Here is a 24,839-nt window from a genome sequence, read left to right on the forward strand (position 1 = left end):
GCTTGCAGCTGATTGTGGCAACTACTGGTTTATGCTGTGAACTGGCTGTTTCACTGGGGATGACTTTGCAATCATGGATTCTACCCCAGTGCCTTTTCCTTACTAGGAGGAAGTCTACCTGAGTTGCATGTTGACTACTCTTGTATGTGATCTTGTGACTGTCTCTCTTTCTGAACCATGTGTTGGCTACAATCAAGCTATTTGCCAGACAGAAGTCTAGAATGGCTTCTCCTTCTTTATTTCTATTGCTCCACCCATGTGGACCCAGGCAGTCCTCATATCCTGTTCTGTCTGTCCCGATATGTGCATTTAAGTCACCCATTATCAACACCAATTCATGTTGTCCTGCTTTATCTAGTAGGTCCTGCAACTGCTGTCTGAATGCACTCTTTTCTTCACCATCACAACCCTGTGGGGCAAAGGCTGAGATTATGAATACTGCCCTATCATTACACTGGAGTCTGATTGCCATGAGTCTGTCATTAATTCTGATGATATCCCTCACTGACTTCTGAAGCCTCTGTCTCACCACAATTCCTACACCATTTCTAGCCTGTCCACCACCTGAGTAGTAGAGTCTGGATCCCAAGCCAAGTGGCTTTGTTGCACTGCCTTTCCATCTCGTCTCTTGGATACATAGGATGTCCAGCCTCCTCCATATCATCATGTCATCCACTTCTAAGTGGCGTCCTGTCAGTGAACCTACATTAAGCGTAGCACTTCTCAGTTCATGTTTGGCAGGTTGGTTGGTTTTATGTCCAGCTTTCACTCAACAGAGCTATTCCAGGTAACCCAGGCTGGGCAACTAGACAGTGGCCAGCCAGTAGCCTATTGACCCAGGGCTGCTGGGCTTTTTTTTATGGTGGGCACACACTGGCCAACAGGGGCACATATACCCCTCCCACCATTAGCATGGGTCCCTGGCGTGGGTCAGAGAGTAGGCCGGGTCCTCAACCCACTTATGACCGGTAACTACCCATGCCCATTTTTGGCGACAGTCAACATGACCGAATCACCTAGAGCCATATTTTACACCGTTGAGTGGCTAGCCCTGCCACGGCGCGCAGTTTGTGATCTGTGTTCTCCTATCTTGAGGATACTGCGTACCACAATAGATGGCCAAAGCGGCAGGTCTTTTTACAACTCTTCCCCCCATTGGGCACCATGTAGAGTCTGTGCTGCTACCCACAGCTCCATTCATTGGTGAGTTTGAAATGGAAACACTCTGCATGTTTTTTGAACATGGGAGAAACCCCACGGAGACACAGAGAGAACATGCAAACTCCAAACAGGCATTAGTTGGAGGTCAGGATCGAACCTTGTACCTTGTGCATTGGGGGCGAAGACCTTAACCACTAAGCCATCTGGTCTCTATAATGATTACATGAAAATATATTATGAAATGTTACTATGGCCTATGACCACTTCTATACACTTATAATCTATGAAAATTATTCACTTAATGTGTATGAATATAATACACTAATAACTCAGTGAGAAAATGTGAAAAATGAAGGACTTCGGAGACATTAAAAGTGCCACCACAAGTCTTACTACAGTTCATACAGATGTAATGTTATGTACAGAGACTATTAGTAGACATTATCAAACTGCAGGATACGTGTGAGGAAATACAAGAAAATTTGTACTTTTTCACTGTTGCATATTTATAAGATGGACTGTGTGACAGTCATGATGAATAAACATGGAAGGTTCACTAAAGTAGACTGGGCCTTAACATTAGAGTGTTATGAATAATAAGCAAGTAATAAGAAGAATAACAAAGAAGGAAATGAAATGGAGCAATTTCATGTAGGATCATCACCTAAGACACTGAAGAGTATACATTTTTTTTTACTACTTGATAAAATTTAATGAAGCACATTAAGTGTTGTTAGTAAGCTACAATGATTGTTATTAATATAAAACAAAGCAGACATTAAATAGCACCAAGATTCCTGATTATGCCTGTTAGAGCATGTGAAGCCGTGACTGAAAATACAGAGAACCAAAGCCATATATGACTTAAAATGTCTGACTGATAATTATGAATGTTAGTAATTGCCATGTGGTTAGCTTTGGGTAGATGAGACTGAAAATTCTCAGATAGAGATTAACTTAATGGAGGTTGGACACTAGCTGGAAAAAAAGGGAGGATCCTACCTAGTCCCAGAAATTAGGTGTGCTGGGAATATTTGAGTATAGATATCTAGCTTTATGCCAGAGATCTAGAGATGTGCGAGACTTAGGGAGGTGTTCCTATTACATTGTAACTCAATAACCTTTTGTGTTTAAAATGGCTAGGTAAACAGAAAAAAATATATTATTAAACACTAAAATAAAATAAATTTCTCAGTTACATGTCTGTATGTGCCCATCACCTGAAGCCTGCAGCAAATAGTTAAGCATTCTATACCTCTATGTTGACTGCTTATTAATAATATAGGATATACTATAGCACCTACTTAAATTCCACTGAGTTATAACCATAGGGTTTTTCTTACACCTGACTATTATTTTAAGAATGGGAAAATACAGCAATGGTTGCAGGTACTTAGTGCGCTAATGAAAATAAATGAAGACAAATACACAGCAGTTATTTTATGTACTGTATGTATTCCTTCTTATAGTTAAACTGGGAGAGGGATTCTTTCTATTCAATCATTTATTTATTAATTTGCATTCATTGACTGGAAAGTCTACTGAGTTATTCACTCCTTTCCAGTGGGTACTTGACTACTACTATTAAGTAAACAGATAATTCACTCCCATAAATTAAATGCATGTGGAGCAGAAGCTACTTCTTATTCCTTCCATACAGAAGGTATATATAGAGTTTTATGTAGACTTTTGTACATGCTTGTCTTGTACACTAGCTTAATATTGAGACAGACATTGGAAGGTACAGTCATCTTAAGAAAGCCACTCCCCTGTAATGGCAACCTTCATAGGTACACCAGACATCATAAAAGAAACATCTACATCTTCTTATCTAGTTCTGCCTCATTACTTTGTCTTCCCTGGTACTTTATAATATTCAAGTGTTCTAATGTCATTGACTTTACCTGGCATCTCATTTTCCTTAACTCAGAAATCTTCCTCTTGCATAGAGGGAATAATTTCAAGGTGTTTACCCACCTAATTTTGTATTAGTATTCTTAAATATTATTCAGTGTTTATTCAAACAAAATGTGATGAACCTATGTTAAGATAAGCATAGAAAATAAAAAAAAAAAAATCTTTATCAATTTGTCTACCAAAAGGATACTTTTTAAATGGCTTCAACTAGGAAGTCACTGCAGATATAACTTATCTATAGTCAACAAAAAATGACAAAAATACTTTCTATCAAATGTTACTGAAAACAATAAAAGTAAAGTTCTGACACAAAGAGATTGTAAAGCCAGGACTAACCAAACCATGACTTCTGAACTGAAAATTTAGATCAATGGTTTTGTGTTACAAGAAAAACTTAAGGAAGCACCTGCCAGTGCAGCTTATATGAACAGCTTGGACAAGTGGACATCACTGGACACAGCACTGAGATAACTGTGTTGACTTGTGAATGTTGGAAGTTACTATGCACAATTATACCATGACCCCCCCCAAAACGTGCACACTGATTGGCCAGCATGCACATTGTAAATCGAGTTATACTAATGGAAAAAGGTCCGGTCGCCCGGACTTTTTTCCATTAGTATACCTCTACTTTTAAAACACTGTCTCGCTATGTTAAATGGGTTTAACATAGCGAGACAGCTTTAAAATAAGCAACGGAGATCTCCATTGCTTATTTTAAAGCTGTCTCGCTATGCTAAACCCATTTAACATAACGAGACAGGTTTTAAAAAAAAAAGCAATGGAGAAAGCAAGATCTCCGTTGCTTTTTTTACTGTTTCGCTATGTTAAATGGGTTTAACATAGCGAGACAGTTTTAAAAGAAGCAACGGACATCTCCGTTGCTTATTTTAAAACTGTCTCGCTATGTTAAACCCATTTAACATAGCTTAAACAGTAAAAAGCAACGGAGATCTTGCTTTCTCCGTTCTTTGCCCAACTCTGATGTACTGCGCAGGCGCGGTACATCAGAACTTCCGCGGATGCCAGACATCTGCGGAAGGGCAGTAAACAGGCATTATACTATGCCATTATTTAAGAAAAGTAATAGTTTCTTTTCTTAAATAATGTCATGGTATAATAGCAATAACCCACTTCTGGGTGTGGGTAATGCTGTATTTACCCACGGTTGGCTTTGTTTGGTCCCTCGGGCTTCGCCCTCGGGACCAAACCACGCCAACCGTGGGTAAATCCAGCATTACCCACACCCAGGCGTGGGTTATTGCTATAATAACACACATACAAACAGACCCGTGTTATAAAAGGTAAAAACATGTCAATGTTATTAGTTACTGCCATAGCAAGTAACAAATAAAACTTAAAAGAATCCAACAGTGATAAGAACCAAAAAAGAACACCAGCACGAATCAACTTCCAAGAACCACATTCGGACCAAATAGACTTAGCGCTTTCATTCACTTTATTAACATGAACTTCATCAGAAAAAACACACACACCGACTCACCCCTTCCTTTTGTAACAAATTAAATTAAATGACAGGAAATTATGTAACGTGAGAATCATTTCTCATAAATGTAAAACAAGTAAGACATATAAAACCATATACAAACATGTAAATAATGTTAATAATAAAACTGTTAAATATTCATTAGTTCACTACTCATGTTTCATCTATACATTAAAAAACATTTTAAGTTAATGACTTCATTCAAGCCAGGTAGTACGTCTGCTCCAAATAGCAACTTCCAAAATGCCTCTTTGCATTCTAATCTGTTGTTTAGATCCCCATCTAGTAACACTTTGTCAATACTATCTAAAACAAAAAAACTCAAACTTTTTGAATGTAGTGCAAGAAAGTGCATATCTAGAAAGTGAATTTGTCTTGTCTTTTTTCTTTGTAGCTAATGTATGCTCGTATATCCTACGTTTTAGACTTCTCTTGGTTTTCCCTGTGTAGTAATTTTTACATGTAGTACAAGTAGCTAAATAAACCACAAACTCACTATTACAACTGTAAAACTTTTTTGCCCAAAATGTGTGTCTCAAATGTTCCATGATGACAAAAGAAGAATTACTGATAAATCTGCATTGTTTACAATTCATACAACTGAAAGTTCCTTTCTTATTGGAACATGCTTGAGAATTACTAATCTCCACATCTTTCTTTGATTCTAACATCAACTTAATGTTAGTAATTGTTTTAAATGTAAATTTTGGTTTCAACCACAAAACGGAGACCAATTCCTTATTTCCAAGAATAATTTTCCAGTTATTCTCTATAGTATGTTTAATATTCCACATTTCTCTTACTATAGGTAACGTAAATGTAGTAAGAAATTCTTGTGTGTTCATGTCACTCCTTCTTCTACTAACGATGTCTGAGGGGCGACCATTGAATCCCTCAAGTGTAGAATAGGTTTAGCTACCCCATTCCTGAGGTTTATTACTTCACCTTCAATTTTCTTTAACCATTCTAGATCATACCCTCTATCTGTGAATAATGATCTTAAGAAGAAGAATAATTCCTCAGCAAAAACATCCTCTTCTGAAGTTAATCTACTTAATCTTATAATTTGGCCCTTAATAACACCCTTCTTCATATGAAAAGGGTGCAAGCTGTCCCTGTGTAGATATTGGTTTGCAAAGCATGACTTCCTAAATATTATGCTCTTAAATTGTGTTATACCATTGTCTATGCTTAAGGCTAAGTCTAAAAAGTTGATATGCACACCAAAACCACTAATTTTGAAAAATATAAAATCAGTGGTATTATTCAAGTACATAACTAATTCTACAAATTCTGAGTAATCACCCGACCATAGAAAAAACAAATTGTCAATGTATCTGTAATACAATTCTACTTTACTGTAACTGGAGTGCGACTTAAGAAATTTTTGTTCCCAGTTTGCCATAACTAGATTTGCAAAAGCTGGGGCAACTCTTGCCCACACGGCTACACCTGAAAGTTGTTTGTACAGTACCTTACTGAATCTAAAAAAGTTATCCAACACTGACTCCATTAAGGTACAGATGGTATTAATCTTCTCACCTGAAAAATCTGTGTTTCTAGTCAAATATTTCCTCATATAATCAAGACCTTCTTCTTGATTTATAGAGGTATAAAGACTCTTCACATTCAAAGTTCCAAAATATATGGCTCTATTAGATGTGTTATAGTCTCTCAGGATCTCCAGCAAGTGCCAAGAGTCTCTCAGATAATGTTCAGATTTTTGAACAAATGGATTTAAAACACTATCCAACCAAATGGAGATATTTTCAGTCTTTGAATGTTTAGCAGATATGATAGGTCTAAATGGTGGATGTTTGTCATTGTTTTGCATTTTTGGGATACCAAAAAATGTTGCTATTTTGGATGTTCTACAAGTAAAAAAATCATATTCCCTGTTGTCTATTTCCCCCTGACAAAACATATCAAACAAAAGTGTGTCAAATCTTTTGTAATTTTGTCCTACTTGCTCAAAAGTGACCTTCTTATATGTACTTAAATCATCTAACATAGAACCTATAGACTCCTCGTAATCTTTGTTGTTCATGATTACTATCTTGCCCTCTTTGTCTGCCTTCACAGTTCTAATGTCAGGATTTCTGGTCAATGTATTTAAGGCCACCATTTCTTCTTCAGATAAATTATTTTCACCATTAAGACATTGTATTCTTCTAAACTCACTTTCACAAATGTTCTGGAACACCTGCAAAGTGTTAAGCAAAGGTGGATTGAATGTACTTGGTTTACAAAATGAATGTGTATGTGTTCACTCGTTCAAACCAACTTCCTGCATAATGTATTTCAGATTCAGCTTTCTCAAAAATAATCTGAAATCCACCAACAGTTTGCCTACATTCATCCCACAAGTCGGGATGAAAGAGAAACCTTTTCTTAACACATTTTCAACTTTAAGAGGAAGTGGTGTGTCAAACAGATTTAAAATGTCAACATCAAAAACACTTGTGGTAACCAAATTTACCGCCTTCGTTTGTTCTTCCCCTTTGGTTGAGTGGAGTTGTACCATTTGGTAGTCCGTTTGTTGGGTTCCACCACTTTCTGAAAAGGGCCTTTATCTTGTTCACATGATGAAATAACTATGTCAGCATAACTGGTTCCAGCCTCATTTGAATTGTTTCTTTGATCAATAGCTGTACCAGCCGTGTTTGTAACTGGGGAAACTATTCTGTCCCCCATACTCCCTGACAAATTGTCATTGTTAGTTGTTTTCGCCTCTTGAAATCTATGGTTGTTCTCACGTTCATTCTGTTTTATATTGCCTGTAGTAACCAATTGAGATGTCTCTCTTGTTTCATCATAGGCAATGTATGCCTGATTAGATTTGTAGGCTTAGCCTGCTTTCTTGAGATTATTGTTGCCCTATGCCTATCTGCCTTTGCTTCAACACTATTGTATAAAGTGCTGAAGTTTTTGAAACTATAATGACTCTTGATGCCATCATCTAAAATCTTGATGTTGTTTTTAATCTTACTAATTTCTTTCTCATAATGTTCCACCAACACAAGCATCATAGAGAGTCCTGTTTCGTTGTATAAATCAATCAGAATTCTACATAAATCATCCCCTGGTGACATACAATTGGGGAATTTTGCTGTCCTTAACCCTTGCAGTACTATTTTATGCTGAATACATTCATTAAGGTATTGTACTTCCAAACACAAAGTCACATGCTTCAAAACCAGTCTTTCCATTTCAAAGATGCTTTTCTTACATACAATGGTATCATTTAACTGCTTATTTACTGTTTCGTTCGCAGTTACTTCAACCATAGGTGAAAATGAATTGCCTTTTTCTTTGCAAACATACGTCCACACATCACTATCTACAGGAAACTGTTGCTCTCTCTCCTCACCACTGTTGCTCTCTCTCCTCACCATTTCGGTTCGTAAGAGTCTCGCCACTTCTGGCGTTAGTTTCCAAACATAAAGCATCATCAGTTTTTGTATTTAAAGTGTCCGCTTCCGTTTTTTTACTCAGTGAGTGCACTTGACCCTGTAAACAGTCTTTCACTATCTCCTTGATAGTGTCCAATAGTTTTTGTTTGAAATCCGGTGTTGACGAAATATCACCACCAATTCCAACTACCGAGTGAGTCGACAAATTCAGCAAAACATCTTGTGAAGAAATCTCCGAGGCCATAGGATATTGCTCCGCACTAGGCAACACCAACAAACAAATAAAACTTAAAAGAATCCAACAGTGATAAGAGCCAAAAAAGAACACCAGCACAAATCAACTTCCAAGAACCACACTCGGACCAAATAGACTTAGCTCTTTCATTCACTTTATTAACGTGAACTTCATCAGAAAAAACACAGACACCGACTCACCCCTTCCTTTTGTAACAAATTAAATTAAATGACAGGAAATTATGTAATGTGAAAATCATTTCTCATAAATGTAAAACAAAAGACATATAAAACAATATACAAACATGTAAATAATGTTAATAATAAAACTGTTAAATATTCATTAGTTCACTACTCATGTTTCATCTATACATTAAAAAACATTTTAAGTTAATGACTTCATTCAAGCCAGGTAGTACGTCTGCTCCAAATAGCAACTGCCAAAATGCCTCTCTGCATTCTAATCTGTTGTTTAGATCCCCATCTAGTAACACTTTGTCAATACTATCTAAAACAAAAAACTCAAACTTTTTGAATGTAGTGCAAGAAAGTGCATGTCTAGAAAGTGAATTTGTCTTGTCTTTTTTCTTTATAGCTAATGTATGCTCGTATATCCTACGTTTTAGACTTCTCTTGGTTTTCCCTATGTAGTAATTTTTACATGTAGTACTGCGAACGAAACAGTATGTAAGCAGTTAAATGATACTACTGTATGTAAGAAAAGCATCTTTGAAATGGAAAGACTGGTTTTGAAACATGTGACTTTGTGTTTGGAAGTACAATACCTTAACGAATGTATTCAGCGTAAAATAGTACCGCAAGGCTTAAGGACAGCAAAATTCCCCAATTGTATGTCACCAGGGGATGATTTATGTAGAATTCTGATTGATTTATATAATGAAACAGGACTCTCTATGATGCGTGTGTTGGTGAAACATTATGAGAAAGAAATTAGTAAGATTAAAAACAACATCAAGATTTTAGATGATGGCATCAAGAGTCGTTATAGTTTCAAAAACTTCAGCACTTTATACAATAGTGTTGAAGCAAAGGTGGATAGACATAGGGCAACAATAATCTCAAGAAAGCAGGCTAAGCTGAGAAGAGATATCACCGCCTACAAATCTAATCAGGCATACATTGCCTATGATGAAACAAGAGAGACATCTCAATTGGTTACTACAGGCAATATAAAACAGAATGAACGTGAGAACAACCATAGATTTCAAGAGGCGAAAACAACTAACAATGACAATTTGTCAGGGAGTATGGGGGACAGAATAGTTTCCCCAGTTACAAACACGGCTGGTACAGCTATTGATCAAAGAAACAATTCAAATGAGGCTGGAACCAGTTATGCTGACATAGTTATTTCATCATGTGAACAAGATAAAGGCCCTTTTCAGAAAGTGGTGGAACCCAACAAACAGACTACCAAACGGTACAACTCCACTCAACAAAAGGGGAAGGGGAAGAACAAACGAAGGTGGTAAATTTGGTTACCACAAGTGTTTTTGATGTTGACATTTTAAATCTGTCTGACACACCACTTCCTCTTAAAGTTGAAAATGTGTTAAGAAAAGGTTTCTCTTTCATCCCGACTTGTGGGATGAATGTAGGCAAACTGTTGGTGGATTTTACATTATTTTTGAGAAAGCTTAATCTGAAATACATTATGCAGGATGTTGGTTTGAACGAGCGAACACATACACATTTATTTTGTAAACCAAGTACATTCAACCCACCTTTGCTTAACACTTTGCAGGTGTTCCAGAACATTTGTGAAAGTGAGTTTAGAAGAATACAATGTCTTAATGGTGAAAATAATTTATCTGAAGAGGAAATGGTGGTCTTAAAAACATTGACCAGAAATCCTGACATTAGAACTATGAAGACAGACAAAGGGGGCAAGATAGTAATCATGAACAACAAAGATTTCGAGGAGTCTATAGGTTCTATGTTAGATGATTTAAGTACATATAAGGTAGTCACTTTTGAGAAAGTAGGACAAAGTTACAAAGGATTAGATACACTTTTGTTTGACATGTTTTGTCAGGGAGAAATAGACAACAGGGAATATGATTTTTTACTTGTAGAACATCCAAAAATAGCAATATTTTTTGGTATCCCAAAAATACAAAACAATGACAAACATCCACCATTTAGACCTATCATATCTGCTAAACATTCAAAGACTGAAAATATCTCCATTTGGTTGGATACTGTTTTAAATCCAGTTGTTCAAAAAATCTGAACATTATCTGAGAGACTCTTGGCACTTGCTGGAGATCCTGAGAGACTATAACACATCTAATAGAGCCATATATTTTGGAACTTTGGATGTGAAGGGGCTTTATACCACTATAAATCAAGAAGAAGGTCTTGATTATATGAGGGAATATTTGACTAGAAACACAGATTTTTCAGGTGAGAAGATTAATACCATCTGTACCTTAATGGAGTCAGTGTTGGATAACAACTTTTTTAGATTCAGTAAGGTACTGTACAAACAACTTTCAGGTGTAGCCATGGGGGCAAGAGTTGCCCCAGCTTTTGCAAATCTAGTTATGGGAAACTGGGAACAAAAATTTCTTAAGTCACACTCCAGTTACAGTGAAGTAGAATTATATTACAGATAGATTGACGATTTGTTTTTTCTATGGTCGGGTGATTACTCAGAATTCGCAGAATTAGTTACGTACTTGAATAATACCACTGATTTTTTTTTTCAAAATTAGTGGTTTTGGTGTGAATATCAACTTTTTAGACTTGGCCTTAAGCATAGACAATGGTATAACACAATTTAAGAGCAAAACATTTAGGAAGTCATGCTTTGCAAACCAATATCTACACAGGGACAGCTTGCATGCTTTTCATATGAAGAAGGGTGTTATTAAGGGCCAAATTATAAGATTAAGTAGATTAATTTCAGAAGAGGGTGTTTTTGCTGAGGAATTATTATTCTTAAGATCATTATTCACAGATAGAGGGTATGATCTGGAATGGTTAAAGAAAATTGAAGGTGAAGTAATAAACCTCAGGAATGGGGTAGCTAAACCTATTCTACACTTGAGGGATTCAATGGTGGGCCCCTCAGACATTGTTAGTAGAAGAAGGAGTGACATGAACACAAGAATTTCTTACTGCATTTCCATTACCTATAGTTAGAGAAATGTGGAATATTAAACATATTATAGAGAATAACTGGAAAATTATTCTTGGAAATAAAGAATTGGTCTCCCATTTGGGGTTGACACCAACATTTACATTTAAAACAATTACTAACATTAAGTTGATGTTAGAATCAAAGAAAGATGTGGAGATTAGTAATTCTCGAGCATGTTCCAATAAGAAAGGAACTTTCAGTTGTATGAATTGTAAACAATGCAGATTTATCAGTAATTCTTCTTTTGTCATCATGGAACATTTGAGACACACATTTTGGGCAAAAAAGTATTACAGTTGTAATAGTGAGTTTGTGGTTTATTTAGCTACTTGTACTACATGTAAACATTACTACATAGGGAAAACCAAGAGAAGTCTAAAACGTAGGATATATGAGCATACATTAGCTATAAAGAGAAAAGACAAGACAAATTCACTTTCTAGACATGCACTTTCTTGCACTACATTCAAAAAGTTTGAGTTTTTTTGTTTTAGATAGTAGTGACAAAGTGTTACTAGATGGGGATCTAAACAACAGATTAGAATGCAAAGAGGCATTTTGGCAGTTGCTATTTGGAGCAGACGTACTACCTGGCTTGAAAGAAGTCATTAACTTAAAATGTTTTTTAATGTATAGATGAAAAAAGAGTAGTGAACTAATGAATATTTAACAGTTTTATTATTAACTTTATTTACATGTTTGTATATGGTTTTATATGTCTTACTTGTTTTACATTTATGAGAAATGATTCTCACGTTACATCATTTCCTGTCATTTAATTTAATTTGTTACAAAAGGAAGGGGTGAGTTGGTGTCTGTGTTTTTTCTGATGAAGTTCACGTTAATAAAGTGAATGAAAGCGCTAAGTCTATTTGGTCCGAGTGTGGTTCTTGGAAGTTGATTCGTGCTGGTGTTCTTTTTTGGTTCTTGCCATAGCAAGTATCCTCAAATTAAATTTTGGAGTAGCAGACAGAATATGGGTTGTGTGGGCTGTGAGACAACGTAAGCTACCACACTGCCTTACCCTGATGTGCTCCTATGAAATCAAATCATCAATTCTTACTATCAGAAAGGTCAGCTACCAACATTATATGACAACTTGCTTTGTCTTACAGCTGGGACCAGGAATGCCATGCCACCTCACGTATGAGTCACTCATATTATCAAGAGGGAGGTCATCTGCATACATACCTTCCTGTTGAAGAGATCTAAATAGCAGCAGATGGCAGTACAGCATTTAGGATTCTATAGACACATGTTTCTAAATAATTGGCAATATTTCAGTTAAAATCATTGCAAGCTACTACCACATTTTCTTCAATCGCAGCATAAGTAATTAGCTAGACACTGTTACTCATCTCCTATCAGCCTCATATTCATATTTCATGTTGCACAATGGCCAATTATAAATTAATCTGGTCAGAAAGACAACACAATAAATAAGCAACAATCCATTTCATTACAAATATAACAAACATTAACTGTTTGTATTTTAAGAATTCTCTATATTCTATTAAAAAAGTTACCTTGACAAGAACGTAGCTATGCAGAATCATAAGGTTTGTTGCCATCTCGGATGGAATTTTAATTTTTTGTACTTTTAACTCTATATACATACTGAAAAGCACATCATGGGCACTCCTGTAGTTTCCTACAAAAGCAATAATTTGTGATTTAAACACTAATGCTTACTAACTAATCAATTTAAACATTTAATTGTTATTGTTCAGAATTTTAATTTATGAAACAAGTTACCTGCAGACTGTTCCTCCCTTGCAATTATGATAGCAGTCCGAGCAGCTTCTCTGTACTGTTGCAAAGCCATGTACAGATGGAAGAGATACTTAGCATCCTTCAACATATCAAAATAAACCAGATGTTAAAATCAATAGCTCTCAATTGTCGAGTTCATGAATATATTCATTATGGACATATTTGGAATCAGTGTGGAAGTTTTAGAATGTCAGTTACACATACTGTTATAATTTATAAACTTAATGGTTTCTAACATTCAAAAAAGCATTTTAAATACATGTACATTTTTAAGGAAATACTATAAATTTATTTATTTATGGAGTGACTAAATCTAAATGCTGAACTAAAACCATAAAACATTTACAGAAAACCTACAAAGTGACTACAGTCATGAAAATAAAGAATAGCACCACTGGGAATGTTGTTTTAAGATTATTTGAATAATTACACTACTACATAATGGCCTGTTCCTACCCTTTGACTTGAAACAGCAGGACTGAGAAATGGAAGCAATTTGGGATATGACTTCCCACCAAGTTAATTTCAATAATGGAATTGAACTTGAGGTAAGTGCTTCAGAAGAAATTAAAGGTAGACAAACAATGTCAGAATGCAGTAGACAAGTCAAGAAATACTGTAATACAGAGTTAAAATGCATTTGTGTGACAGTTCATCATAAAACAGTAGCTGTACAGAAAAAAGGTCCACTCCTCCTGTGGGACTGAGATATATGATCGGGAAGTGCGTCATAGATAGACATAAATCTCTGGCCAGATTCCACAGCAATTGGACATCCCCTAGCACATGAAATCACAAGTTTGAGCCATGGTCATTAGATGGCAGTCTGGCTATATTACAGTACTATCTATACACTTCTCCATTCTTCCCATTCTGGAAGGTTCAAATTCAGTACTACAGGAAGTAGAACTTACAGCCTTAACCCTCTGCACCAACTGCTATGAGTACATACATTCCTCAAATTGGCTGCAGTGGTAGCTGTTGATGTGGCAAAGATGACCATAAACTACTTAGATAGTTTCTTGTTGCACTTATTATAAATAATGCATGTAACTAAGCGCTTATAAAGAATCTGCTTAGATAATGCTTAGATAATGGCAGTTAATTTTTTTGTTTATAAAAAATGAAAATAAACTGATCATTCAACCTAATGGCTTTTGCCATCTGAATGTACTATCTCAGAATTTTTGTGAAAAGTCATAGAGTTCAAAATTAATTTCCCTTTATTTTCGTGTCTCAGATTTAAAAAAATGTATGGAAGTAGAAAGGTAAATTAAGAGATTACCTAAGGCACAAGGGAGGGATTTGTTTTCAAAATTTTGAATTAACAATTAGAAATAGTCTTTTGAGCCAGAAACTTCAAGTCAGTATAACTAACAGTTAAAAGGATAGTAAAGTCATCTTTACTACTACAAAATTCAGATATCATGCCACAGCAACTGCATGTCTTAGGGGGACTTAAATGCAAAATAATATTTAAGAACTGCTTAATCACAGTGTTTGCAGCTAATGGAAGCTGTACCGATAAATTGGAAGAAATGGATCAAAGATGTACTTCAATACATGTTAGCCAAACCTGTATTAAACATGGTAACAAATATTATAATAACTAGGGAACAAAAATCCTGTTAACATTAACATCTATCTGAGGGTTTTCTTGAAGTTAAGATATACTTAAGACACCTGGTCTAATGTGGAAAATTTTACTGCTACTGAGTAGACAGCTACAAATATATATAATAAAAGGTAAGCTAACAATTTCTGTCCCACCTGGTATGGGGCTCTGCTCCCACACCTCTGATCTCTCAAACTCCATCTGAGGTATCTTCATCCGAGAGAAAACAGAATAAATGTATTTCCCTTTCCCCAGAGTTGAGGAGACTGTGAATGTGGGGGTAAAGCCCCCTACATCACATGTAATATTTAAATTTGACACTTTTAGGAAACAGATCAGGCAGGGTTGCCAAATGTTTGACGTTTAAGACAGGCTTTGGTAGGCTCCTTTACAATATTACAATATGGACCCTGTTTTTTGACACTAAAAGTAAAATCTAGTCTATTTTAAAAAGGACAGTTTTCAAGTATTTGGACTTATAGCACTTATAAAACCAAAAAAAGTACAATGATGGCTAGGGATTCATTTTAAATCCTCCAGGCTGTTAGAATGAGAGTTCTAAAAGTGGGTTGGGAGCTTCCCCTTCCATGTTGACACAAAAGTTTGTTGATGAGAGATAATGTCAAGGGTTTTGCTTTACATGTTCTTACCAGAGTGAAACATTGTTGCTTTGAACATAAAAAAGATAGTAGAATTAGAATATTGTTTCCCTTTTTTAACTTTAGAAGGATCTTTGGTATCAGAAAATTTTGAGAGAAGGCAAGCAGATGACTCTGGTTGCAAAGAACTGATAAGGTTTTAGCTGTCTTAATTTTAGGATGGGACAGACCAGAGTAGAAGTATGACTGCTCAGGTAAAATGTAAAGATCAGCCCCAGTTCTGTAATATGTTCAGAATTACAGCCCACTCAATAAAGAATGTCATTTTACTACTGAGGGTGTCTGCTGTTTTGATTTGTTGGCTTGGGATGCAGGTCACCTGCAGGGCTAACAATTAATTAGCATATTCCCAAAACCTCACTGACAGCTTGCATAAATAAGTCATGCAATCCCCCTTGCTTGTTTAAATACTACATCACTGCAGTATTGTCCTTTACTGTTTGTAGAGTCCCTTGTTGCAACACTGTCAGGAAAGATTTCAGATCCAGAGTTATACTAAGCACTATTTCTATTTACATATTTCTTCTTCAAGGATCAACTCCCCTGCAAAAGAAGTTCTTAAAAATTGGCCTTCAAAACAAAATATGAAACTTCCAAATCTTTGGTTTGGGAAAGGACAAGGGAGACCCATGTTTGTTGATAGCTGCCAGATTCACAACAGTAACGCCTTTTTCAATGAAGGCAAAAAAGGAAGACTGCACTCTAGTGGGTAATCTTTGATTAGAGACATTTCACAACATACCACAATTGATTTCTATCATGTGGGGTCTTGTCAAAGAAGATTACAGGATCCTCAAGAATATCTTGTTAGGTCAACCGGCCCAAGGACCTTTGTCAGGCAAAACTAATGCCAAATGCATACACATGCATATTAGCATATAATACGAATCATAGATTGTTAGGCTAAAACAATAAATACTAGTGTTGGAAAATACACATACTAAGGTTGGGAATAATTTTGTAAACAAAAAGTTATTTGCTTGAGGTTAAGTTTTAAGGCAGTTATTCATAGGTTAGTATTCATAGGTTATTCATTCATAGGTTAGTACTAAGCTAACTGCCCTTGCAAGCCATTTTAAGCCTAGCCAATTATCCCTTGTGAGACTCAAACCGTGTACTTTGTGTTTGTAAGGCAAACACCTTAACCATTAGGCCACCCTCACATGTTGTTGCAGTAATGGTGCAGTTCCATGCTTGGGTAGCTTAACCACTCTATTATCAAATGGATCCTCTCTTGAGGAAAAGGGACACTACACGCCTCTGTGTCCAAGGTAGCTTCCAGTAACTCTGTGAAGAGGAACTAGGTCTGACGTCCATATACTGTGGAAACTGCCTAGGTGCTGGGAAGGACAGAACAGTCTAATATAAAAATGAATTCAAGGACGACACCATACATGTACCCTCAACTGGACTCTTTTTGAATTGAGGTATAAAAATGCTGGAGCTAGACATTTTTATCAACATAATGAAAGCAACAGAAAGGACAAAAGGCAAAGCAGTAAACTTGAAAACATGAGCTGTACTCACCAGGAAGCCTGTCAGTCTATCAACAGACATTTTTATGAATGCCGAAATATTGAAGGAAAAGTACTAAAACAACTTTTGGCAACAGTGGAGTTTCCAATTTTTGCCACTTATATGTGACCTTGGATTAGCTTCATATACATTTGGGAGATGGTGTAACCCACATGATGGGTGCATGAGAGCTTGTCCCATTGCAAAAAAAAAAAAAAATACTACCGATGTTTGCTGAAAGTTGTTTCAACACAATTTTTTGGCAAATTCACTTTCGGGAAAAGTGAATTTGACCAAATTATAGGACTCCTCTCAACTTTAACCTGAGAAATATCCTATTTTACTGCAACACCAGGATGTGATCGTAGGCATCTTACAAGTTCAGAGTTCACAGAAGGCATTTTCTTGCAGGAATAACAAAAGAATTAATAGAGATTACATTTTGAAACTTTTCTTTTTTTACAGATTTATTCAGATTTGACAAATGCAGAATTGCTCTTCTCTGCTTTTCTCACTATGGAACAGGGAAAAGCATGCATAAAACCATTTTCTTGTTCCTGCTTGTAGAAATGGTTCTACCTCTGATGTCCAAAAGGTACTGAAATATTTGCAAGGCTGAAGTAATTTATTTTGATATAGAAAAGATGAGGTCTGGTACTACATTTTTGTAACACTGTGTGTCACATTTTTCATCTTAAAACTTCCTTTCTTACTCACTGGACTCTTGCATCCGATGCATACAAATGCATAAAGGAAAAAATAATCGGTCTCCTATCTACATTCTATGGTGAACAAGTTATGACAGATGCATTTCATAAATGGGTGAGAAAAGATCTATGGTGCTGTTTAGAAACACTACACTGGTGCTACTGCTTCTGGGCCTTTTCCCTTTGTATGGCTGCTACTTATTTGAAAATGTTTTTGTTTCAAGTTTACAAGAAGTATTAAACCTTGGAACTAAAAGTCAACCAAACCCTTCTCCTAACTCTTTTCCAAAAGAAACAGCATCCCAGTTCAGCTCTATCTTCACTGAGAGAACAGCAAACCTTACCAGGATGACTCCTTTCATAACCCCCAGCACACATTATAAGTTCATAGGTAGGTACTAAGCTATTGGCCCTAGGGCCTATATAAACCTAGCCAAAAAGGTACCCTGGCTTTCACCACCCAAGAAAATTATTTTCCTGTGCCCCCGTCGAGCAGAGCCACAGAAGTGATCCCCTGGGTAAATTTCCTATCTCCCATCCAATCATCAAGAATTTTCTTGAAGAGTGCTAATGAGGAGCTTTGTTTGCTATAGATTGGTAGTTTGTTCCAGAGTATGGGAAGTCTCTGGGACAGGAATCTATCCTGGGAAGTCTCTGGGACAGGAATCTATCCCTCCAATATATATATATATATATATATATATATATATATATATAGCTTTCATCTGGCATTCTCCCATCCCCCTTCCAGTACCTTTACCTCACCACTCTATCTTCTGGTGTTGCATCACCAGGTAAAACAGTTCCTTAACTCACTAGCTGAATCACAGATAACGATATCCTCCTCTTTACTACCCCTCTTGTTCGCACCATACCTCCTTACCTTGTATGAAAACCAGTTTCTCACGGGATTTCAGGTCCCAAAAGGCCATACTATCACCCCAGCTGTAAATCCTCCCACCTTCAATCATACTTACAGTACCAGATCCTATCCAACATCTTGTTCAGTGTATCAACATCTCAACCCCAGGCACATTAGCTCTAGATCCAAATACTACTACAAACTAATAAACAAATTCCTGAAGTTCATCACCAAGTATAGACTCAACCTAATACTTGGTGGTGACATTCACCCCAACCCTGGCCCACCCACTTCAGATACACATACCCCCTCTACTTGCAATCTAAGCTACAAACCTACAATTAAAAGGCCAACTAACTCTCTCCTAGCCTGTCATCTCAATATTAGAAGCATTAATAACAAGGTACATGAATTGCATGCACTTCTGGATGTCCACTCCCCTGAGATTCTCTGTTTATCTGAAGCCTGGTTAAAACCTAACACTAAAGACAATGAAGTGTTACCACCTGGGTATAACATACACAGGCTGGATCGTGCTTCGAGGAAGGGGGGGTGGGGTAGCTGTACTCTATAAATCTGAGTTGAATGTCACCATAGATGTAATACAACCACCTCAGATTAATAACTCTGAGATTCTTGCCACCGAATTGCAACTTAATAAAAATAAATGCATTAATATCATCTGTATGTACATTCCCCCAGGTAACAATATATCTACACTTGAAGATATCCTGTACTGGCGATCATGTCATTACCCCCAAGAAACCCTACTACTTGGAGACTTTAACATAGACTGGGGCACCTGTTCCTCAGAATCCACAACCACCCATATTAACCTGCATGCATTTACAAAAATTATATCCACCCCTACCAGGATAGGTAAACCCAACCAAAAAGAAAGCATACTTGACTGGGTACTCATAAATAATCACCCCCAACTGTATACCTCTGGTACCCTCCTTGATGGCCTAAGCGATCACCTTCTCACATATGTAATTAAGCACAAAGCCATTAATTCCCAACAACCCTTACTCAGAAAGGTTAGAAACAATAAAAACTTTGACCCTGCCAAATTCCAACAAGAACTAAACTCATGTAATTGGTGTGTTCTGAAACACCTCCCCTTAGAGGAAGCAGCAGCATACTTTAACAACAAATTCCTTGAGATCCTTGATTTGCATACACCTGTTCATTCAAAGAGAACCAAGGCAAAAACTGTGCCATGGCTTTCTAAAGAGTCTAAACTCAAAATTACCCTTAGAAACAAAGCATGGGCTTTATGGCGTTCTTCTAAAGAACCTCAAGATCACATTATATACAGGCAATCCAAAAACAAAACCAAAAAATCAATTTTACAAGACAAAAAACAATACTACTGTAATTTACAGACAGTAAATCAAAATAACCCTCAGAAGTTTTGGGCAGGTTTAAATAATCTACTACATCCTGGACAAACTTCAACCCCAATCCCTGCTGCTACTATTGATAAAACCCCTGAAGATGTTTCTGACAGTTTTAACCGATTCTTTACTGAGACAATATAAGCCCTAGCTAGCCAACTACCTCCTAGCTCCCCTGGTCCTGAAAGTAGCACCCCTAGAAACCTACTCGCATTCAGCTTCCAACCAGTTGTCACTTCACTTATCCGTACCTTGATCAAAAAATTAAAACCCACTACACTTTCTGCTGATCAACTCCCTGCCGAGTACCTATAAAAATCAGCTGATGCTATTGCTTACCCCGTCTCAATACTAATCAATCGAACCATAGTAGAAGCTAAAATTCCACCATCTGGAAAATATCCTATGTAATCCCACTTTACAAAGGAGGCAGATCTGCCGAATTCTCCAATTATAGGCCAATAGCTATACTCTCTCCACTTGTAAAGATTATGGAAAAATGTATTCATAGACAACTCATGCACCACCTAATCCAGAATCACCTTATGGCAGACACTCAGCATGGCTTCCGTCCTCATCACAGCACTACTTCAGCCCTCATAGCCTTTACCAACACCATAAATTAGAAGTTATGTCCTTACCATAACGTTCCATGTGGAGTGTTCATCTCGCCTTTGTTCTTACACCTGGGTTCGGAGCCGATCCTCGGCTCCGTGTCGGCCGCTTGCAAGCTCTGCATCGAGAAGAAGCTCGAGACCAACCTAACTCCCACAATCCCCTTCTGCCTTTACCTCAGATCTAGTTTGCAAGCAAACTAGAAGTCAGAGAGAGAAACACATTCATGCCAAACAACATAACTGCAAGAACACCTGTACATATATATATACATATATATAGATGTATATACAACAACTGCGTAATGCAGAAGCAGAATAAACCAAACCAGGCACCAAACTGTACGTTCTTCCTGAGGGTGGGAGGGTGGGAATGTAAGAACAAAGGCGAGATGAACACTCCACATGGAACGTTATGGTAAGGACATAACTTCTAAATGTGAGAGTGTTCGATCTCGCCGTTTGTTCTAACACCTGGGTAGCGTCCCTAGCTCCATGTTCCTGAGGAACTCACGGGAGAACGTTCTTGAGCACAGTGGAACCAAAGGTTGCCCTGTCCCTAGAAACCCTGTCTACCTTGTAATGAGAAATGAATGTATGTGGTTTAGACCAAGTGGCAGCTGCACAAATAGTGTCTAATGGTAAGCGAGCTGCATGAGCCAGGGATGTAGATACTGATCTTGTAGAGTGCCCCTTGGGTTTGACAGGTAAAGTTTGTTCCGAAGTAACATAAACAAATATAATGCAATCAGTTAGCCATTTGGAAAGGGTTCGTTTAGTGACTGCTACACCTTTCCTGCTGTCTGCAAAGGCTACAAAAAGTTGATCTGATTTCCTGTGATCCTTTGTTCTATCCAGGTAAAATCTAAGTTGTCTATTAACATCCAACTTGTGTAACATATACTCCAACTTATTGGAGTGATTTTTGAAAAAGGTAGGGAGTTCAATGGATTGATTAATGTTATTAATAGAGCAAACTTTGGGGAGAAAGGATGGATTAGTGCGAAGAGATACTCTGTCAGAGTGAAAGATCAGATAAGGGTGTTTAATAGAAAGAGACTGAAGCTCTGACACCCGCCTAGCCGATGTAATGGCCACCAAAAAGATGGTCTTCCACGACAAATACTTCAATGGACAAGAGGAGGCTGGTTCAAACGGAGGTAACATCAATTTAGATAATAAAAGTTTCAGATTCCAAGGAGATGTAGGAGTTCTAACTGGTGGTCTAATATGGAAAGATCCTTTTAAAAAGGCCTTACAAAGTCTGTGAGCCATAATAGGTGCCCCACATTCTTCCACATGAAAGTTGGAAATGGCAGCCAATTGCACTCTTAAAGTGGCAGGAGAAGCTCCTTGGTGGAACAATTCGGTTAAAAACTCCAAGATCTTGTTTAAAGGAGCTATAACAGGGTCCAAATGCTGAGTATTTGCCCAGAAAACAAAGCGCTTCCATTTACTAGTGTAGGTCTTTGTAGTGGAAGCTTTATGAGAAGCTACTAGTATATTCTGAACTGCAGGTGAAAGAAGATCAGACCTGGCTAAGTAGGGAAGCGGAGCAGCCAAGCTACTAGTTGGAGTGACAGAAGCGAGGGGTGGGGAGTCCCTGACGAGTGGGTCAGTAGGTCTGGCTCCGGGTCCAGGATCCAGGGTCCCCGAATGCTGTGTGCCAGAAGAAAGGGAAACCAGATTTGACGAGGCCAGAATGGGGCAATGAGGATAATCGTCCTTTGCAGGTTGTTGGCTTTCTGCAGAAACTTTGCAATCAGGGGAAAGGGAGGAAAAGCGTACAGGAGACCCGGGGGCCAATCGTGAACCAGCGCGTCCCTGGGGACTTCCCCTGGAGGGGGTAATAGGGCAAAGTAGCTCCTGCATTTGGCGTTCATTGGAGACGCAAAAAGATCGCAGGAAGGCTGGCCCCACTTGCGAAAAATCTTCACAACTGACTGTTTGAGGGACCACTCGTGAGGCAACAGGATTGCTCTGCTCAACCTGTCGGCTATGACGTTGGATGACCCCGGGATGTGCGTTGCAATCAGAAAGCGACCCGTGGACTCCGCCCATTGCCAGATTCTCATGGCCTCTCTGCATAGCTGATAAGACTTGGTTCCCCCCTGTTTGTTTATGTACCAGACTACGGACATGTTGTCCGTCTGAACTGCAATAGTCCCTAGAGGAAGAAGGGGAGCAAAGTGTTGCAACGCTAGAAACACTGCCCTCAACTCTAGAACACTGATGTGCAGATTGTACTCTAAATTGGTCCATTCGCCTTGGACTGTCTGTCCCTGAAAGATGCCCCCCCACCCTATCAGGGAAGCGTCCGTGGTCACCACAGCTGTCGACATGGGTAGCACAAATGGTCTCCCGTTGGAAAGGTTGCAAGTCCGGAGCCACCAGGCTAAGTGTGATTTGCATGTGTTTGTGATCAGAATTTCGTGTGTCAGAGGAAGCTGTTGGAACGACCATTGTGCAAACAGTAGCCATTGTAAAACTCTCATGTGCAGCCTTCCCAATGGTATCGCAATGAGAGAAGCTGCCATGAGACCCAAAACCTTCAGAACCAGTTTTGCTGGGGATTTTCTGGATGACAGAAGAAGAGATATGTGGCTTTGTAGTGAGACTATTCTTTCTGGAGGAAGTCTTAGAATCAAATGATGCATATCCAATTCTGCTCCTATGAATGAGATATGCTGTGATGGCTGTAGTGATGATTTTTCGAAATTCACGGAAATTCCGAGATGAACACAAAGCTGTAGTGTGTAATCCCTGGCCTGAATCAGTTGACGCTGGGTGGTGGCAGAAAGGAGCCAGTCGTCCAGATACGGAAACACCTGGAATCCCATGCGTCTCAGGTGAGACGCCACCACTGCCATGCATTTGGTGAAAACCCTGGGGGCTGAGGTCAGACCAAAGGGCAGGGCTCGAAACTGAAAGTGGCTGGCTCCCAGCTGGAAGCGCAAGTGATCCCTGGATGTCCTGGCCATTTTGATGTGGTAGTATGCGTCCTTCAGATCTATTGAGCACATCCAGTCGTCCTTCTGTAAAAATGGAAGGATCGATTGAAGCGTGACCATTCGGAACTTTTCTTTCTTGACGAAGGAGTTGAGGTTGCTTAGGTCCAGAATCGGCCTCCAGTCTCCTGTCTTCTTTGGAACTAAAAAGAACCTTGAGTAGGTTCCGAATCCTCTTTGGTCCGCTGGGACTGGTTGGATGACTCTTTTTTCTAGCAGCTTTGAAATTTCTATAGCTGCAGGGTCTCGCAGATGGGGCGGCACATCTGGGAGTCTTTTCTTCGGAATTGGGGGAAATAGGAAGGGTATTCTGTAGCCTCTGGTAACAACGCTTTTTACCCAGTTGTCTGATGTAAGATTTTGCCAGGCCTGAGGGTATAAAGCTAAGCGACCCCCGACTGCCTCCAGAGTAGGACAGTCGGGCCTCCTCTCAGGAGTGCTGGAAAGGTTTTCCAGGGGGTGTATCCCTGTCACCTTGGTTTTGCGGACCCCCTCTGCCGCCAGGGCGGCGTCTTCCACCTCTGCCACCTCCTCTGCCTCTAGAGGGGGCATCACCCTGTGTGCCTGGGAAAGATCCTTGGGGTTTTCAAACCACATTTTCCACCACGTTGCCCTTTGGGGTGCGGTCTGGATGGGGTGGAAAAACGGACTCCGACAGCAGACAGAGTCTTTCCCTCCAGCTCACACCGGTAAGGGTCTCCTTTACTTTGGGGCCAAAGAGAGTGGCACCATCAAATGGGGCGTTAGTAAAGGAAGACTTGAAGGCTTCCGCAAATGAACATAAGCGCATCCAGGATTGTCTACGAAGAGCAATCGCTGAAGCTGCTGCCCTACTCGATCCTTCGGCTGCGTATGAGATCAGCCTCATGGACGAGTTTGCAATAGATGTAAGGGTATTGAGATGTGCTGTAACTTTTTCTGAAATAGCAGCATCTGTAGTACCCTGGAGGGTATCTCCCAACTCTTTGATTAGATCCCTCTGTAGCCATGTGAAGTGGGTCAAATAGTTCAGGGATCGCATAGAAAAAGCCGCTGAACTAAAAATGCACTTCCCATACCTGTCCATAGTCCTAGAATCTCTGTTAGGCGGATGGACAGATGAGGAAGATTCAGACATCTCCTTTTTCGTGGCCGCTGCCACCACCATAGCATCCACTGGCACTACCTTTGTCAGATAAGCCTTATCCTGAGGGGCAGTAATATATTTGTTAGGCTTTCTAGGGACTGGCTCCACCGTGTCAGGCGTCTCCCACGCCCTTCGAACAATCAGCTCCATCAATTCATCAAA

The 24,839-nt window shown here is 38.6% G+C and overlaps 1 protein-coding gene across 1 annotated transcript in view; it reads right to left on the reverse strand.

Moving 5' to 3' along the window:
* The window catches only part of WDR19 (WD repeat domain 19), a 3,663,919-nt gene that overhangs the window by 819,821 nt on the left and 2,819,259 nt on the right, over positions 1-24,839 (reverse strand). Inside the window, exons 30-31 of the mRNA XM_044062937.1 lie at positions 13,154-13,250; positions 12,925-13,049 (exon numbers count right to left, since the gene is read on the reverse strand). Of these exons, the coding sequence (XP_043918872.1) occupies positions 12,925-13,049; positions 13,154-13,250 (222 nt within the window). The remainder of the gene's footprint in view (positions 1-12,924; positions 13,050-13,153; positions 13,251-24,839) is intronic.

Source organism: Protopterus annectens, chromosome 2.part1, assembly GCF_019279795.1.
Source record: "Protopterus annectens isolate FY-2018-M chromosome 2.part1, PAN1.0, whole genome shotgun sequence".
Lineage (NCBI taxonomy): Eukaryota > Metazoa > Chordata > Ceratodontiformes > Protopteridae > Protopterus > Protopterus annectens.